The following is a 20,184-nucleotide window of genomic DNA, read 5'->3' as shown; positions in this document are numbered from 1 at the left end:
TAAATAAAAACCGAAGGAGTAATATATATCTTAGTTTTGTAGTCTTGCATGTACTTCTCCCGTGCTTCAACCAGCCTCGTTTACGGCAAAGGGTGCGAATTAGATTTTGTATATGCGGGCGGCACATGCGAACTGACATTCCAAGCGACTGTTTGCCGATCTCGCCGCAGGTTTTGTAGACACGAATACATACAGCGCACGCATGATTAATCGTACGGTGTAATCGATACACGACTCTTTGGTGCCGCCGCAGCTTAGTAGGACTGCTCGACTCTTCACGTGCTCAGCCTGTTGCTTGCATGCCGATCTACAGCTCTGCGCGCAGGTCATGCAAACGCCGCATTGGGTAGAACTCAACAGAGTATACTCGTGTGAACAGTTCAGATCCGCAGTAGTACAGCGTTCCACAACCACAAGGTCCACAACCAGGAGTAGAGCAATTGTTCCTCGGGCCAACGGTGGGGCCAACGTGACCCTTGGCCCTTCTCAGCCGGCACAGGCGCGACGGCTACGAGACGGTTCCATGCATGCATGCTTTTTTTTTAAAAAAAAAGTTAAACTTTCGGTGCAGCCATCTTATTAATTATTCCATAAAGATTTAACAAAAGTATACATTAATCCATCCAAAGCCACCCCTCACACCTACAAACTCGATAATGTAAAGTGCTCTTACTTCACATATCTAATACCGGTGTTGTTTTCAATTCATCCACATAACGTATCGAGAACAACAGCCGATACAGCACACCTAAAATGCACAACTTACGCACACGCTTTACCAGCCGCCATCCATGCATGCATGCACGCCCATATGCATATGCATGACGACACGCATCGTCCGATCTGGTGAATGTAATTAGCAACCACCAGCTGAAAAGGAAAAAGAAGAACTTAGGGATCATGAGTCGTGTCAGCAGCTAGCCAGCTAAACACGACCCGATCCTAATCCTGTCAAGCATCAATTGATTCCAACAGCCGAGCAAGGCTGGATGGAACCCAACGACCGACCGTTGGACGATGGACTGGCCAGCCCAGGCCCAGCAGCCAAGCTGCAAAATCAAGCGCACGGACGGGCGGGGCAAGGTGGTGGCGGTGGGCGGCCACGGAAAAACAGTGGTCTTCTCTTCCCGCTGCCGCTATGCGTCGGTCGCACGGCACACCGCATCACCGGCGTCGCCGTCGCGCGGGGCGTCGGCGTCGGGCGCGCACGCACTCGCTGACGCACGTGACCCCGGACATGCCAGGGAAGGAGAGCGCCGTCCGTGCCGTGCCGACCGATCGGACGAACGCGTACGCGCCCGAACTACACCGACCGGTCCCCCATGCATGAACGGGCCAACAGCCACGGCGACCCCGACGGGCGAACCCCCGCCTCCGCGCACGGTCCAGCGCCGTACGGCCCGCAGCCCGGCCCCATCCGCCGTACGTCGCCCTCCCCCGCCGCTGTCAGGCCGGCCTGGTCACCACGACGCGGCTGGCGGCGAGCTACACATGCGCGCATCACTGCACACCAGATTGCATATCTCGCGGGCGGGCGGGAGTGACAGTGACGACCCTAGCTGGCGCACGCACGCACTATTCATGGTCCTGCATATCATTGGGACGGGCCCCCCCGGGGTTGGAAGGCCTTGCACCTTGGAGTCGAGCGCAGTGTGGGTGGGTGGGTGTGCGTGTGTGCCCATGGATCTCCCGCGCGATCCACCATTAAGACCGCACAGCTGCAGCCCACTGTTCGGAAGAAGAAGCCTGCGTGGACGATGGATCGATCGATCGTCCATCCATGGGTGGTCGTAGCTTAGCTCGGTCGATCACGGACCGGATATTTGGGTCGGGTCGGGTGCATGCACAGGGGATCGATCGCACGCTAACATGTGGACGGCGACGGCGACGGTCCCGACGGCCGTACCAACGGGATGGATCGCGTACGTCTCTTTGTCCCGCCGCGTCGAGGCTTATTTATTCGCCATTTTTTTTTCTCAGCTGCTGGCCTGCAGCTAGCTGGGGTCGCTGACTGACGGGACTAAAAAGTTTGCAGATTAATGTGGGGCGACCTCTTCTCTGCCATTTGAATTCTTTTGTAGGAGCATGGTATATATGCTAGCTGAGGTAGTACTAGTACTTATGGTACGGGTTTCCTTCTTCGACGCTGTTCACTGTTCCATCGGCGGGCGATCGATCGATCGGGTGGGGCTGGACCATTATTTCGCTAATGCTTAGTTATTTATTTTCTCTTTTGTTTACACACGTTTATCAACACGGTAGCATGAATGTGTGCTATAACAGTTTCAATGAGGGTTTCGTGCATGATATATAGTACCATGCAGATCGATCAGCTGAGCCACCGGTACCCCTGGGAAATGAGAAACTTCACATGAAATAATACTCAACCAACGCATACTACGTATACAAGAATCAGGAACAGTTCACACGTCCCAGCGGCACGCAAGACGAAACGGTGGGCGTCCATCAAACACGTCGACAACATGCGTGAGTCGCAGGCTCACGGCCTGAGCGCCGTATGAACTTTACGGGAAAGCGCTAGTACAATTTCCCAGAAGATACGTTGTGAAGAACTTTCGGTAACCCTGTCGTGCATGTTCTAGTCTAGTCAGTTCCATTTCTCGAACTATGCAACAGTTCTTTCGTGGCCGCACTTTTGGCCGTTTCTTTTGGGGGTGATATCTTTCCTCCTTTTGCAATGGCCCGTGCAGCATGATTACGGGGCTCCTACAACAGGCATGGCCATGCCATTGCCACCAGAAAGCTCGCACAGTGCTAAGCGTAGGAGGGCTGGAAAAAAAGCCTTTGACTGGTAGAAAAAGAGGATGCGTGCTGCATGCATGCATGGGCTTTGCCTTTGCATATTGCATTGCATGACCCCAGCCCATTCCGCTACTCATGAGTCACACCAAGCCCCTTGCAAGTTGCAACAGTGCTTATCGTCGGCTTGTTGTTGATTGGCAGGCACGTCGAAAGAAAGAAAAAAACAAGGCAACCACCGAAGAGCACTGTGCGATTACTACTACTATTTGATGACAGAATTATCTGTTGGGCAGTTAGCTCAGCCTGTTCTGGCTGGCCTGCAGCTTTCCTGAAGCCTGATAGTAACAAATTAACCATATGTCATGTAGTACATATGGAACCTAATACACTTTTCGAGTGAGCGCTGATTTGACCTCATTTCACTAGAAGACGTGTCGGCAGACCCTGTGCCAGCCATCATCAGCAGGTTAAAAAAGGGAAAGGGAAGTAGAACAGCAAGTAGTCTCGGGAAAGATGTTTTGATGTCCCTCGACACCATGATTCACGAACGTGCATGAACAAAAAGATGATGCGGGGGCGAAAAGAAAGAAAGGCCTCCATACATTAGACTCTCTCGCTATATATATATATATATATTTACAGCATATACTTTTACCCATATAAAAAAACTAAAAAGCGCGAACGCAAGTGCACAAGGATGTGTCGACTGCTCGAGAGACAAAGAGGCTGTTAAGATCAAAGGGCCACTTGATGAGCTTAGCATCAGATTGATGTCCCCAAGAACTGACCAGGTTAGATGGAAAAGGGTGAGTAGTGCATGCTGAAGTGTGTTGAATTGGGCTGCTGCCTCAGATCCTAAATGGGCTAGCCATCATTTGTCACGGCCACTTGTCACCGCCCCCTTGGCCGCAACGTCGCGGCTTATCGCCCCGTTGGGCACTCGCGGGGACACAGACATGAAATGCTCTCTTGCTTTCCCCTATTTTGCCGCGTAAAGCTCACCTCGCAACCAAAGAAAAAAAAAAGACTACCTGAAGAAGACGCAAATGCAGGGGCTCTCGCGACAGCGAAAGACACGTAGAATTTTTATCAAGTGACGAGAAAAAGCTAGGGTTTGTACTACTCGATCGGCATGCATGCAGGTAGCGCAGATGATGCCAATCGAACCAGGTCTGGTTAGTGGTCAACGACACACTGATATAGTGAAATTGTTGTCGCTGGATATGGTAGGTATCCTAGGAGAGGCGCTCGCTCGTGCAACGCCACGACGTACGTGGCCCTGCAAGGTGCGGGCCTTTCTGGTAAAAGACGGAGGGAAGGCCCTATATATAAGCTAAGCTATGAATGGCTTTTCGATCGGCCCACCTTGGAGCACTGTGTGTGCGTGTGAGTGGACACATGCATTTGCCCACTAAACGCAGAAATCGCGAGCGGCCGAGCTACTTGAACACACATGCTCGGATGATAGATAGATAGATATAGATAGATAGGGATAGGCTACTCGACGGCCGAGTGCACGCACGCACGCACATGAAGCAGCTGGGCAGTCAAAATACGGAAGCACTCAAAGGTGGCAAATTGTGCAAGCATGTGCTGAAATTTCGAGTGGCACGGATATTTGGTGCCGTCTGGTCTGAAGCTGTGATGATGAACTCCAACCCGGCGGTCCGAGCGAGATAGATACTGGACGATGGTTCCCTCCCGCGGTAGACGACAAACCCGTCCACTTGTGATCAAGCGCAAATGACCACAGGAATGAATGTGGCGATAATGGAGGGCTGAGTAGATTTGGGAACATGGTCGATGGTGTCTACTGTCTACAACTTGGCAGCGGGCACAGCACACATCTGGAGCACCACGTACAGTACAGGCGCGGCCACAGCACTGACCCAAGCTAGAGTATGGGCGTCAAACGGAGCAGTAGCGCGCGTGGGCCGGCTAAGTGCTGGGCGACGCGGCCACGCCAAATTATGAGCTACTCCCTTGAGCTAAAACCACGTCAGTTATTTCCGAATGGAGGTTTAAAGGCTTTACAAGAAAAGAAAAAAGAAAAAAAAGGGCCGCTTGCACCCCTAAACCCTAAGCCCTTGCCTGACCTGTCTATGACCGATGGTGTTGCGACAACGCACAAGATCCCTTTGTCAGATCACGAAACGTGCACCAGATATATAACATTGTTACTGCTTCTGTGCCGTACCAAGGATAAACTTGAACCTAAAAGACCAGATGCCAGGCGCCTCAAGGTCACAAACAATATAAGCAGCAGCGGCGCGCCTGAACCGCACTATTTCTGCTCCGACTAGGACTAGTTATCCTGGTGATGCATTTACCAGGCATAACGGGCTCAAGAAACCCAGGCGGCAAGCAGGATATACTACTTGAAACAGTGTGCGTCAAAGGATCGAGAATTTGAAATAGCAACGCCGTGCAGTGGACGATCTGCCGACAATAGCAACACAGGAAAGAAATTTGATCTAGGTGAACTGCAACAGAGAAGCTGGAAGCCTGAGATGGGCGATTATATTCGCACTTGGCATGCTAAATAATGCTAAAGCGGCTCGCTTGGCACACCAGACCGACTGATGCGACAATTGACCAGATATTTCACATGATTGCATCCACAACCAAATGCACCAGGATCTGAAGAGATCCGCTTTCATAAGTTTCTAAAGACGTCATTACTTTGCAATTGACACGAGTTTGAAAAGAAGGCAAAAGCTGAGATGAGCGGTGACGCATATGTATGTATGTGCATGCATGGAAAATATGTAATGCATACAACATACTCGAGGGCCGGAAAAATGAGTAAACCCAGGATTTTTCCTCATTGTAGTTGAGCCACTTCACTAAAATTTTACAGGGTATCAGAAAGATATTCACATGGACAAGGGCAACAGCAATCTTCGCTCCCTTTTCCTTTTAAGCCTTCTATGCCTAGAGACTTTGAGACTTACTGGAAGAAGGATTCCGAGAATTACAAAGAGGGATGAGAGTTTAAACCATTTCAGGTAAAGCGCGGCATAGCACGAAACCATGAGACAACAAAACAGCAGAGCATAGAGGAGAGCAACCCGCAGGTCCCGCCTGAAAGAAGAAAGAACACAGGAATTAAGTAAAACTGAATCAAATGGGAATAAGCAAGTAGGCTGGTCTTTAACTAGAGCATAAACAGGATAGGCACATGGAGCATTTTTAATAACCAAATGAGATTAGCTTCTCCGTTCCTCTGTTCCAAAATATAAGGTGTGTTAGTTTTTCAAAAGTCAAACATGTGCATTTTTGGCCAAGTTTTAAGGAAAAATATCAATATCTACAATACCAGATTTGCATCATTAGATACATCACGAAAAGTATTTTCATTAGATACATCACGACATATCCAACAGTTAGGTGTAGCAGAGATGCGCATGTTGAGATGGATATGTGGCCACACAAGGAAGGATCGGGTACGGAATGACGATATACGAGAGAGACTTGGGGTAGCACCGATTGAAGAGAAGTTGGTCCAGCATCGTCTCAGATGGTTTGGACATATTCAACGGAGGCCACCGGAAGCGCCGGTGCATAGCGGACGGATAAAGCGTGCTGAGAATGTTAAGAGGGGTCGTGGTAGACCAAACTTAACATGGGAGGAGTCCGTTAAGAGAGACCTGAAGGTTTGGAATATCGACAAAGACTTAGCCATGGACAGGGGTGTGTGAAAGTTAGCTATCCACGTTCCAGAGCCATGACTTGGCTTCGAGATCTTATGGGTTTCAACTCTAGCCTAACCCAACATGTTTGGGACTGAAAGGCTTGGTTGTTGGTTGTTGGTTGGTATTGTAAATGTCAATATTTATTCTATAATCTTGGTCAAACATACACAAATTTGACTTGCACGAATATCGGTACACCTTATATTCTGGAACCGAGGTAGTATTTCAGAACTGCAAATATCTAGAGCAAATTTCATTAAAAATACTACTGCCTTTAGGCTAGTTTGAACTTAGTAGCTCGATTCAAATTTTGCAGATACATAGAGCGCATCTGCATCAACTTAGTGCCTGTTCCGAAACTATCCACCTCTCAGCTTCACAAACTCCAAAGTCAAAATGCAGCCGAGCGGATTAGCTCCTCAAAGCTAAATCCACAAAGCTGTTTTGGGCCGTAGTGCATTTTTTGAGAAGCAACGAAAACCAAGCTCCGCATTTAACAGAATCTGGAGTTCCCTCTATTTAAAAGATTTTGCCACCGCCAAGGAAAACGTATCGCGCTGAGCCCTTCCTCGAACACCCACACTCGCGCACAGGACCAAGACTTCCCTCTCGATCGAATCGTTTTCCCTCTCCTGGGCTGCCTCCAGCCAACCCAAAGGGAGGGGCGCCCAACGGGCCTCTTGCCTCCCAGCTGGGCTGCAACACTGGGAGAAGCCATCATCGCTCCCACACGGTTTTCCATCGCTGGGTGAAGCGAAAAGCTCGCTCAAGAGGCTAAAGTTGTGGATTCGGTGGAGTTGGGAGAGTTTCAGAACAGGCCCATAGTTGCTAGGATTTAAATTTTGCAGATACTACTCTCTGTATGCTAGTTGGAACTTAGCAGCTATTGAAATTTTGCAGATACTACTCTCTGTATGCTAGTGTTGCTGTTTGAAATCAGCCAGGGTTGCAAATTGCATATCCCCAGGCTCGTTAAATGAAACTGCACTTCTTTCAATTCAACTTTTCTTTCCTTCATCCTACCATGAGCTAAGTTCAGATATCATTATAAATTTGGTTTAATCTGATACTGTTCAATGTTCATTCTAGGAGATAAGGGATGCACTGTTACAATGGAACTACTCCATTTTAGTGATTAATCCAAATGCAGTTATGATCAACAAAACAAGCTTATTCTGAATAATCACATGATTCTTTGTTTCATCTAACATTACATGATTAGTTGGAATGCAAACCACATGGCCTAATAATCAAACTTATTAGTTCCATTCAGTCCCAGATGATCAACAAAATAAGCTTATTCTGAATAATCACATGATTCTTTATTTCAGCTAACATTACATGATTAGTTGGAATGCAAACCACATGGCCTAATAATCAAACTTATTAGTTCCATTCAGTCCCAGCTGAAATCGCCGGAATTCATGACCAAAACGGTATGCAGAATCCTACATCCCCATACCAGACAAAATTCTAGCCATTCCGGCCGGCTGTACTGGTACCGGTCCATACAGACAGCTCTGCTGATGTTTCTTTATTAAGGCATAAGGCTTCACTGACTCTTCTTCGCGTAGCAATGTGGTACTATCGCCTGGGAGGTTCCACGTTGTAATAATAGCCAGAAAAGGGCAGGGAATATTGGGCCTGTCATCCTTTGCAAATATTGGGCCTATAGACCTGTTGCCCTTGCAAGGGGACGGTATGCACACTAGTTTGATGCAAAGGGCAAGGCACCAAACAACCATTTATCCCTTCGCCCATATTTTTTCCATTGTTTTTTACGGTATGTGTGCCTCATGTATGCATATATAAAAGTATATACATACAAATTTTGAAACCAGAACGGAATACTGGAATGCTCCAGTACCAAAACGTTCCGTTCCAAACACCGAACCGGAATGGCAACTGGAATGGAACTATACGTGTGTAAATAATGTGGTGCGCCAAATGAGATGGCTATACCTAGCAAACCATATGTTAGCACCACCACTAACTTTTGAAAAAGTTATGAGCCTTAATAGAATGCATAGACAGTGAAAAATCCATGTGTCAAAATGCCACAAATGTAGAAATTTAAAATGGTTTATTAAGTCATAGGCATCAATTAGATAAAACTAAGTAACAAATAGAAATAGGTGACATAGCAAAGTATGGACTAAGTATGGGGTGTGTCATGAATCTGTCCAGATTTTGAACTTCAAACCTGATGTACTTTATGGGATGCTTGTGGTTACAACCATTTGTCAATCCAATTTTACATGCAGATCAGTACAGTATTTTGTTTGGACACGTTCCAAATTCAAATTTTAGTTTTAGCTTTGGTGAACCATTGGAACTAGAAGGTTAGTGCTTCCCATTCAAGTAGATATGAAACATTTATTCATAAAATGTGTATTAGTTTTAGCTCTCCTGGCTACGTTTGACATGCCGGACGCCAGACCAAGAGGCCTCCCTGAATGACTGGTGGATGCAAATCAAGCTAGACACGCCTAAAGCTATGCGCAAGGGCCTCGCCACGGCAACCCTCCTCACGGCATGGATGCTTTGGAAGCATCGCAACTCCTGTGTGTTTGACGGCGAGCAGCCCTCCACTGCCATGCTTTCGGCAAAGATCAGAGAGGAAGCCTCCCTTTGGGTTCGGGCTGGGGCCACTGGCCTTGGGGCGATCATGCCACTAACCTGGGATGTTCACTAGTCTTGGGTAGTCCTTTTTTTGAGCCCCTGTAGCCTCCTTCTCGAAGGCGTGTACTGTTCAAATCCTCTCCCTTTTCAATGAAAAGGAACGCAAATCTTTGCGTTTTCCCGAAAAAAATAAAATGTGTATTGAGCTTACTTGCAACGAAAGCACAAACATTTGTACTTTGATGCTAAAGTGTAAGCAAATGCCATCAAATGCAGACCGTGTGAAGTTACTTGTGCTGAAATAATGTTCCTAATTTAGTCCAATTGTACCTGAGGGGTCTAAAGTTAAAAATAATCGAAGCCTGCAATTTTCAATTAAAGAGACATGCATGAAAGCAGCAATATTCCAAGCATAAGATTTGTAACGACTTCTGAGCTGCTACCCTCTTGTATCATGTTTTGTAAGGCCATATTGAACAATTGCCAAGTCACCAAATTTGCATTGAGCTTTTTATGCAGCGTGATTTACTCACTTAAAATTCTATAGGACGGTAGACCATGTCAAAACTTAGTGAAAAAGAAAAAAGAACTGAGAAGAAATAAACATTCATAAAACCATTAACCTTTTCTTTCTTTACTAGAGACTTCTTTCATGCTAATATAACAAAGTATGCTTATTCTCTTGAGCAATAATTATCTGTTATTCTAGATAGTGCACTTTCCTCACAGGTTCAGACTGATCATGGGACTCGCATTCTTGCAGTATTTAACCTAGCTGACTTTACATGGCGCCATGGCTGTTTATGCCTAGCTAGATTGCTGTCAAACTTGTGTCATGCTCAGTCAGAACTAGCTTTGCTAGTAATGCCAATTACCAACTTCCCACCCTTGCCAGCAACATTAACTCATGGCAACTTATTTAATAGAAAGGACCAATATTTCTACAGATATGCGATTATGAAACAGGAGTGAGGGGGCCACTAGCAAAGTCTCATTCTACCAAACAAAACATATTACCACAGACAATAGGAATAGACATGTCCTCTTCCTTCAAATAGGAGTATTTCAAGTTCCTTCTAATGCCAATTTCAAGTTCACTACTTGAATTTCTTTCAAAGAATAGACAAGGACAGAAATGGCTTCTCCAGATTAAACCCTGGTTATGAGCCGTTCACTTTATGACTTGTAACTTATGACCCCTCTAAATTAAAACCCCAATTCAGGACCCGTATTTCTGGTTATCCAACAGTACAAAAGGTGTTGTTATGTCCTGCGTGGAAAGAAATTGATTAAATGTCTCTAAATTGTATCACATTCCTGCTTAGGTCAAGCAACAACTTATTTTGGGCGGACCACTAAGTATGCACGATGTGATCTGTGCCATTTTAATCCATCCATCAATTAGGTAGTAATGGAAAAGTAACATGGCTGTCATCTAGGCCTGGCATAGGGGACTATGTGAAATGTCATGTAGACACTGAGTCGCTGCCATGCTGTGTAACATGTGATGTAATCAAACATGCTTCAAAAATGGGTTGTATGATTTTTTTTAATTAAGGTAGAGATCACTCTACCTTTATACTCAAAAAAGGACCTGCCGGTCCAAAATATAAAAGTTAGGTTTAGAAAAGCAGAAAGGCGGCCAGGAAAAAAGGAAATGACATGCCAAGAAGTGGAGAACGCAAGCAAGGTACTAAAGTAAAGAAAATGTAAGCAAGCAATAAAGGAATAAACAGATGAGATAGAGAACAATGGCATAACCGCATAAGTGAGTACTAAAGAAAGGTAGCAACCCAAATATTTGGACATTGCACACCCATGCTACCAGGCATCCTGGTTCATGGCGCTCGAAAGCATTAGTTCCTCATTTTCTTTGATCTTATCACAGCAGCAGAGGGTTTTCTACTTTTAGAGAACGTGGTTTTACAGCCATTCCACAGTTCAGTAGCCCTGAGTATCAAAGGCAACAGGCCATAACCTGAGATAATGTGCTCTGGCAGTCTGTATGAACTGCAGTATGTTACTTAACGCAGTCATACCCTCCTACACACTCTCTGTACACTTCAAATAAAAGACAGGCAAGCAGTGCTAAGCAATGCAGCATTCCAACATAATAGGCACATTTCGAAATCTATGCATGATGCATCTAAGTGGGTAAGTGGTGCAAGTTAGACTTCAGAAACTTAGCATGGCCTAGCCCACGGTAAAGCGACTTGGGCTCGGCTTGACCTTCGATTTAGGGCCAGGACAGTACCTAGGTTCAAGGACTGTTAGCAGCCAAGTGAGGACAACTAGTGATTTAGACCAAACCTTGACTTAGGGCAGGTGTGTCTGATGCAGGCGGTGCCAAGTTTTACTCATATAGTTATGATAGTGAAGGCACTCAGCTTATTCTTCCTTTTATCCATCCATTGCAGCATTGTTGGCTCAGCAACAGAAACCCGACAAACAATGTAAACCCTACAGAAAGTTCTTATTCAACAGTGTTGCTGTTTATACTCCATCTTTGAGAGCAGTGGCGAATCTAAGGGGGGTGCTTCAAGAGGCTCAAGCCCCCCCCCCCTCTCCAATTCACAAATTCTATCCAGATGCTAACTAAGCACAGTAGCTTTGCAATCGTCTTGATGCGTGTAAAGCCTTGTATAAACTTATAGCTCTGCAGATGATGCCCCAGGATGGCATCAGTCATTGCGCGCACTTTTCAGCAGCACTAGTACTCAAAGCAGATCTTCACAAAACCTCGAATTCACTGCCTTTTGTTTGCTATTATGCCTCCAACTGAACGCTTTTACCTCTATTTTTTCGCGAATACGCAAATCTTGCGTATCATTCCATTGATAGAAGAAGTTAAGAGTGAATACAGGGGTGGTACAACACATGACACAAACGCAGGCGGCGTGAACATGGCTACCGGAGCATAGGGACATGGGATGCTCAGCCCAAACAGAAAAGAACCATGGCTAAGCTCGCCACCCAGGGACGCAGCCCAAACCAAACCAACAAGACGAACAACATCATCGAAACTACCACTGAGGACACCACGAGCATACAAGACGACGCCTTCATGAAGGGGAACGACGCCGAGGCGCCATCGTCATCCGATCCGCAAACCAGGATCTAGGGTTTCCCCTGATGCTCGAAGAGGGGCACAGAAAACGGCCATGGCAGCGCTTCCAAGGAAAAGGCACCCGCGGGTATCGCCGCTGCCAGCATCGAAAGGTCGAGCAAGGATTTCGCCCTGCCCAAGTCTGGGCGATCCCAAGCCGTCGGAGCAATAGTCGAGGAGGAGGAAGTCGAGTCGGAGGCCGGAACCGCCATGGCAGGAAGGGGAGCAACGCCTGGCCTCGAAGGAGGCATCGGGCGCTACCGGAAGAATGAGCTAGCCAACATGTTGAAGGGCGAACGAAACACGGAGGTGGACGGGGTTGGGCAGCCGGGAAGAAGGACGCAGGGGTGCGACGATGGCCGAAGACCCGAACGAGCCAAGATCTGAAGAGGAGCACAGATCTGGGCCGCCGGGATTGGAGCTGCAGGGACGCCAGCGAGCCGAAGGAGCTTGAAGGGACGCAGCTCCAGAGGCACACCGGAGTCGAAGCCACACTGGGGTGGATGTCGGACAACCACGGACGCCTGCAAGGGGTGTTTGCAGAGTCGCCGAGACACCGACAAGCCGGATGAGCCAGAAGTAGATGCAGCTAGGTCACGGGGAGTGTCGGATCTGGAGCCGCACCGGCCAACCATGGACACCAGAGGAGGGTGCGGGTCCTCCATGGCCGTCGGGGCCGAAGCCGCACCTACAAGGTATGGGGCGGTGAAGGGAGCTCACGGGCATGCCACACACCCGGCCAGCGAGTTGCAGGAGGCAGCCGCCGTCGGGCAACCACCGAGATGAACTGCCGCCCGAAGCCATGGTCGCAGCCCGCGGGGGGAAGAGCGCCACCGCGGCGCCCCTAGGACCAGCCAGGCCGGCCAAGAAGCCCCGGCCCCGCCCTCCCGGGATCCGGCGCCAGCAACAGCAGGGGTGCTGGCAGTCGCCATGGATCTGGCGCGGAAGGGGGAGTGGGAAGGACGTGCCAACAAAGTCCAGGAGCAGCCGGAGCTCGACGGGAAGGGGGCGGGCAAGGGCCGGGGGCGAAAGGGGGTGGGGACCCCCACCGCCGCCCTCCCGGGATCCGGCGCCGGCAGCAGGGGTGCTGGCGGTCGCCATGGATCTGGCACAGAAGGGAGGAGTGGGAAGGACGTGCCAACGAAGTCCAGGAGCAGCCGGAACCCGACAGGAAGGGGGCGGGCGAGGGTCGGGGGGCGGAGGGGGTGGGGACCCGCCGGAGGCACGCCGGCACCGGTGCGCGGAGGAGGTTGATGGGAAAGGGGGGGGAGGGGGGCGGCATGGAGCCCGGCCAGCTGCGGTGCCCTGCCGCCACCTTCCTGGGAGCCGGCGCGGCTTCGCCGGCCACTCCTACGGTGGCGGCGAGGAGGTGGGGCGGGGTGGGGAAGGGGCCTCCGTGGCGCGGCTAGGGTTCCACCACCGCCGCCAGGGAAGGCCACGCAGGGGTTGCAGGAGGGTTTGGGGCCTTTCGGGTTCACCACCGAAATCAGAGTATCTCAAGAACCGAACGCTTTTACCTCTAATTAGCAGAAAAGATTATGTATTTCCCACTCAATTAATATCTGCTCATGACCACATTACACAATTCCCAAATAATAAAGGTAATTAAAATCCCTTCCTGTCGTCACCGGCAAGAACTAACCAAGAAATAAAATGCGACCACGAGCTATACAGATCAGAGAAGATCTGTATGATCAAGAAAGCAAAACTACACAACATGAGCTGCAATCTATACCGCGAGAATCCGACCAATCCTCATTTTCAATCGAAGATGCGCCCAAAAGGGTCATTCAGTTGAAACCAAACCGCGTGGATTTGAAGAGCATCGCAACAGATGATAGCATAAACAAGAAATCAAGAAGAGGGGAACCGGACCTGGAGGCGATGTGGGGGTTGGGGGAGAAGACGGCGAGGGCCGCGGAGTATGACTGCGCCGACCGGATCTGGTGCTCCCGCAGCTGTTCGACCAGCTTTGCTCGCGTGATCATCTCCTATCCCCGCTACCGATCCTCAAGTTTGAGCACACTAGCAATTTTTTGCCCGGCTGCCAAAATTTTCTGAAATTGGCGGAACGAAGGAAGGATCCGGGACAAAGAAAGAGGCGAGAGAGGAGGAAGAAAGCTGAAGAGGATGGGAGAACAGGGACTCGTATCCTGCGTCCTGCTGTTGGCTGGTAGCGCCGTTGGGTCGTGGATTAATTCTTCAGGGGAAAAAGGATGCGAAGTGGGAAATTGGAGTACTACATACATTTTATGGGATGCCGCTCGAATCATGAAATTTGTGAAATTTTACTAAAAAAATACTTCATCCGTCCGAAAATAAGTGACTTAAAAATGATTAAGTTTTGTATTAACTTTAATACAAAATAGAGTCACTTATTTTAAGATACAGGAAGTATCTTATTCAAAATCGAATGGTTTTGTCGTTGATCTCTTTGCTCGCCATTTTTACATGTCATGTCTTCACTAACTATCACACTGAAACTTTGAAAACTGCATTGCCGTTCTAAGATACTCCCTCATTTCCCATATCTTAGAGTATGGTTAATAGTACACTTGTTGACTATATGATGTTGATATGTTATCTATAACCAAGCTTATAATCGACAAGTATAATAGGTAGATGTAAATAAGCATTGCTTTATTGATATAAGGCTTATCATCTTATCTCACAAAGTGTCTAGGGGCATGTATTACGTTAGTTTGTAAGTACATTATTTTAAATCTTATAGCCCGACTACATCATCTTATTGTACTTGCTCGGCGTATTAGGATTTCACAGAAAAATTAGCACGTTGTTTGTTACAGGCGTCGTCGTACGAGGGAGGCATCTCGACTGGAAAAAAAAGAGGGAGGCAGTATTAAGAAGGAGGGAGTATTTTTTTTCTTTTTTCGATAAATAATATATACTAATATCGTGAGGGTACAAGAGTATTTTTTTCTATGAAGCTTCTACATAGAAAGCCTTCTTTGTTGAGAGATTTTAGCAACCGGGCACATCAGACAATGTTAAACACAGTGTCTTTCGCTGCCAAAAAGTTAAGGACGTACGGGAAATCCTTGAAAAGAAGAATATTATTGACCAAGCATGCGATTTGGATCATGTGGATGAAGTGGCTCTCACACATTGGATCAACATTCCACCATAGGAAACAACAATCATGGACGTTCCAAGTTTCCATAAGACAACGAGGACACGTGCTTGGTGTCTCTGGTGGAGGAGAAGAACATTAACTAATGGGGAATTGACATAAAATGTGAACATGATTGCGATGTTTGTCCAAGTGCTAGCGATGAACTGCACTTTTGCTTGTTTCCCAAAAACATTAGCAAAGAGAGACGGATGGAGTCGTCCTCCCAAGGGTTGGGTGAAGCTCAACGTCGACGGAAATTTTAAAGCGGGTCTCTTGCTTGAATCGCTCGACATTGTGATCAAAAGGAGAAAGGGTGAATTGTTTGTCGCGAGAAACAGAAACTTGACAGGTGCTTCGACGCTTTGAGTGTGGAAGCCATGATATCTCAATTCAGTCCCTCCTTAGCAGCGATAATGGTGATATAAATGACAAGATTGATGGTATTGAAATCTTAGAAGTCAGTACACTAGATAGTGCAGATCGCTCAAATATGTATCTTGCTCATAATGTTGCTATTAGTGGAGACCCATAGATGAAATTTGTAGTATGAGTAAAATGTTGTTGATTAGCTCTCGCATTAGTGGGAAAAGCTTGGTTCATTGCCCCTCCTTAACTTTAAATATAAAAACACAACTTCTCACTAACACAATTGTTTATTTTTGCAAACAGTGGTATGTTTTCACTCGAGGTGGTTCTCTACTCTTAATAGAACAAAGGGGGTAGATACATTTGATTTCATATCTTTTGAGACCTTTGAGTTTAGTATCTCCTGTATCATTACAATATAAGACAAACTTGGTTGCATGGGGATTTATTATTTTTAAGCTTCATGAACTAGCCAATGCAACAAAAGTCTAAACTGATAAAAAGACTAGGCAATCAACATGTACATTTCAACATTTCAACATCCCTTTCAAGTGTGACGTGAAAGTCAACATGTAGATAGACTTAGATTTAAAACTCACGAGGCCTATACGTGGACAAAGGGGGCAACGACAATTTTTTGATAAAATGTGAAAGACAAAACTTGAACTCAAGATCTTGGATCTCGGATATTGTTTTAAGCTTCGTGCACTAGCCAACGCAACCAAAATTCTAAACTCGTGAGAAGGGCTAGAAAATTCACATATACACTTCACCCCCTCTTACATGTGATGTGAAAAATCAACACATGGATAGACTCGAAGATATGGCTCAAGAGGCATATATGTGGGCAAAGGGGGGAAACAATAATTTTGGATAAATTGTGAAGCTAGGACTTGAACTTAAGACATTGAGTATAACAACCCGAGACCGACGCTCCACATGCCTTTTATGTATTCCATTATCATCGTGTTATTTATTCGATTGTCACGTTCATCGTCGCAACATTTTCATTACATCAGCACTCCATTGTCATTATTTTTTCTAAAACATGCATCTGTTCGTAGTTGCATGTTCTCTTTGTTCTCGTTGTTGACGGTTTCGAGAGAAAACACACTCACACGCGCCCGCAACATCTCTAAATATTATTTTTAAAGTGGGAATAAAACATTTAAGGAATGGTTTGAAAGTTGGAGTGCGGTCTTAATATATTGTAGTTAGACCGTCTACCAAATTTTGTCGCATTCGAATGTCGTTTGATACCCGAACGGTTAAACCTATAGCAACACTATAGTCTGTAAAACGTCACACATATACCATGTTCTAAAACTTGTTGTCGGGCTGCCCGTTGTCCCTCACATCTCAAACTGAGCCTCTATGAACAATTCATAGACCCACGCGCATCCTAGCCCGAAAACTCCCCCCGGACCCAAACCCGACGGTCACGACCAATGGGTCCGCATCAACCCCGACCTTTTCCAAACATCTTCCATTTCTCTATTGGAGTCCCCTATCCTATTTATCTTGACCGTCTGATCTAAATCGAATGGTTCCTTTTAGCCCCTAACTAGCCACTCTACCTATTTAAATAGCCGAACCCTAATTTCCAGGGCTCTTGTCCCTTCCATCTCGTCATGTCACCACCCACTCTATTCTCTCTCGGGGTCCCTCTCGAACCAGCTGAAAACCTTCACCTGGTCTGCTCCTTAAATTTCCCTCATGACCAATACATCGACATACCACAACAGCCACCTCGCGACCATGCAAGCCACCACACTCCCGAGCACACCTAACCTCCACTGCGCCACCATCAATCCCCTCACGCGATCGCTCTCCTACCTGCACCCCCGTGCCAACAGGAGCAACAACTCCCGTTCAACCAGCCCGTAGCCCCTAGCTCCCTCTCCTCTGCTCGGTCCATGGGAGACCGTGAGCAGCTAGCCATCATCGGCGGCCGCACTAGCACGTCGTCCCCGCCTCCTACTCCTCCCCTTCTCCTTTCGATACGTCTCCAACATATCTATAATTTTTTATTGTTCCATGCTATAATATTATTATTCTAGGATACTCTTTGGGCATTTTATTTGTTGATTCATATTATTTTTAGCATTAACCTATTAACCTAGTGCCAAGTGTCGGTTGTTGTTTTCTACATGTTTTTGGCTTTTCAGGTTTACAGTACCAAACGGGGTCCAAATACCATGAGACTTTTTGATGATTTTTTTAGACCAAAAGAAGACCTGAAAGTTTGGGGAGAAGGTCGGGGGCCACACGAGGGCCCCACAAGCCAACAAGGTGCGCCCAGGGGGTGGTGGCTCTGATGCCCCATTTTGATCGTACGCTAATCATACGCGCAAATGCATACGACCAAGATTAGGGACTCACGAGAAGATATCACAACACAACTCTGGACACAAATTAAAGTCATGCAAGCTTCATATTACAAGCCAGGGCCTTGAGGGATCGAATACATAAGCTCGAATACACACGAGTCAATGGAAGCAAATAATATCTAAGTACAGACATAAGTAAAGAAGTTTGCCTTAAGAAGGCTAGCGCAAACATAAGCAACGGATCCTCCTAACTACTCAATAGCCTCCACGTAGTAATATGTTGTCGTGGTACTAGTAGTCATCAGCGAGCTCAACTGGCTCCTGGACTCCGTCATCTAGTCGTGGCAATCGTATCAAGGGGGAAAAGGGGAGAAAAACAATGATGAGTACTCATCCAAAGTACTCGCAAGACTAACATACGAACTATGCTAAGTATGCATCAATATCAAAGGAATGGGGCTATATCTTTGGACTGAACTGCAGAAATGCTAGAATCGAGGAGGAAGACCTAGTCATATCAAAGACTAGCATCTTTAGGGTCTTGCAACATTAGAAGAGTGTAGATCAGCAACACATATGTAATAAATATGTTGCAACAAATTTATTTAAAAACGCCCAGAGAACCTTCCTTGACTCCGTAGGAGAAAGCAATCTCGGAGCCAACATTTCAATTTAAAATCACAAGTATCCAGTTCTAGTTATAAAAGATCAGGATACTCCCTGAGCGTCCGTTACTGTGGACACGGCTATTCGAATAGATATACTTCCCTGCAGGGGTGCACAAACTGACCCAACACGCTCGATTAACTAGATAGAATTTTGGGTTCGACAATTGTGAAGAATTGTGCAGACGTTCTGCATACTAGATATCATGCGAAGCTATCCTCTTCACAATTCTTCACAATTACTAGATCAATATTCAAAATACTTCCCTATACTTCACAATTTAGTAATTGTGAAGAATTGTGAAGTATTGTGAATATTGTGGTTGATCGATTGTGAAGACGAAGCTATCCTCTTCACAATTACTAGATTATGCATGTTCTATCTAGTTATTTGTCATTACTTCCTCTGTATACCCACAACGCAGTTTTAATTGTCATTACTAGATAGAAGCAGACGGTTGGTGTATGTAGAGTCATATCAATGGCATATAAGACTCAAGAGAATATTGATCTTAGCTTTTAGCTTCTTGTGGGTTCGACACTCCATACTTATCACTTCCATATTTGGAAAGTGCTATAATGATTCCTTGCACTTGGGGATTATCATGGTGGAAGTTGCATGGCAATATATCTTGGAATGTCTATGGAAATGCTATGATAGGTAGGTATGGTAGCTATTTTGAGGAAGATATATGTGTTGGGGAACGTTGCATGGGAAACAAAAAATTTCCTATGCACACGCAATACCTATCCATGGTGATGATCATCTACGCGAGGGGAGAGTGAATCTACATACCCTTGTAGATTGCTAAGCGAAAGCGTATATATCGCGGTTGATGTAGTGGAACATCTTCGCGATCCAAATCGCAGCCCGTCCCACGATCTCATCACGATCCGTCCCACGATCCCATCACAATCCATCCCGATCTAGTGCCGAACGGACGACACCTCCTCGTTCAGCACACGTACAACTCGATGACGACATTCGCCTTCTTGATCCAGTAAGAGGGGCGGAGAAGTAGATGAGTTCTCCAGCACGACGGTGTGGTGCTTGTGGTGGTGAACTAATCCAGCAGGGCTTCACCTAAGCACTGCCAAACTAGACTAGAGGAGAAACATATCTAAAGAGAGAGGCAGCCGTGGCTAATTTCTGTGTCTCAAAACCCTCAAAACCTTTATTATATATAGGAGGAGGGGAGAGAAGGCAGACTTGGCCCCTACTCCAAGGAGAAGGGGTCGGTCCAACCTAAAGGAAGAGTCCACCTTCCCACAAGGGAGGTGGACTACTTTGGGAGGACTCCTCCTTCCTTTCCTTTTAAAGGACTTTTGCCTTTTATCTTCACTCCTAGCCGCATGGGCTTTTGAGAGAGGCTTCGGACAGCCCACCAGGGCCTGGTCCACCTCCTCTCACAGCCCATAAGGCTCTTGGGTCGTCACACCCATCCCGGTGGTCCCTCGGCACTCCCGGTACACTACCGATGAGCCCGAAACTTTTCCGATGACC

General features: G+C 46.8%; 1 protein-coding gene across 1 annotated transcript; it reads right to left on the bottom strand.

Moving 5' to 3' along the window:
• Positions 1 to 5,565: 5,565 nt before the first annotated feature.
• LOC123449232 lies at positions 5,566 to 14,387 on the bottom strand. Its single transcript, XM_045126373.1, has 2 exons — positions 14,062 to 14,387; positions 5,566 to 5,847 (listed from the first exon to the last, which is right to left on the bottom strand). The coding sequence occupies exons 1-2, from the start codon at positions 14,172 to 14,174 to the stop codon at positions 5,640 to 5,642; spliced, it is 321 nt and encodes a 106-aa protein (XP_044982308.1). The 5' UTR covers positions 14,175 to 14,387; the 3' UTR covers positions 5,566 to 5,639.
• Positions 14,388 to 20,184: the final 5,797 nt, after the last annotated feature.

The sequence above is a fragment of the Hordeum vulgare genome, chromosome 4H (genome assembly GCF_904849725.1).
Source record: "Hordeum vulgare subsp. vulgare chromosome 4H, MorexV3_pseudomolecules_assembly, whole genome shotgun sequence".
Taxonomy (NCBI): domain Eukaryota; kingdom Viridiplantae; phylum Streptophyta; class Magnoliopsida; order Poales; family Poaceae; genus Hordeum; species Hordeum vulgare.
This window is presented reverse-complemented; position numbering and strand designations above follow the sequence as displayed.

What these genes read in the sequence shown, in the direction of transcription:
- LOC123449232 (XM_045126373.1), bottom strand. Translation starts at nt 14,174, where the DNA reads ATGATCACGCGAGCAAAGCTGGTCGAACAGCTGCGGGAGCACCAGATC. An exon ending in AACCCCCACATCGCCTCCAG is followed by an intron (nt 5,848 to 14,061) that starts GTCCGGTTCCCC and finishes TTCTTCTTTCAG; the next exon opens with GCGGGACCTGCGGGTTGCTC.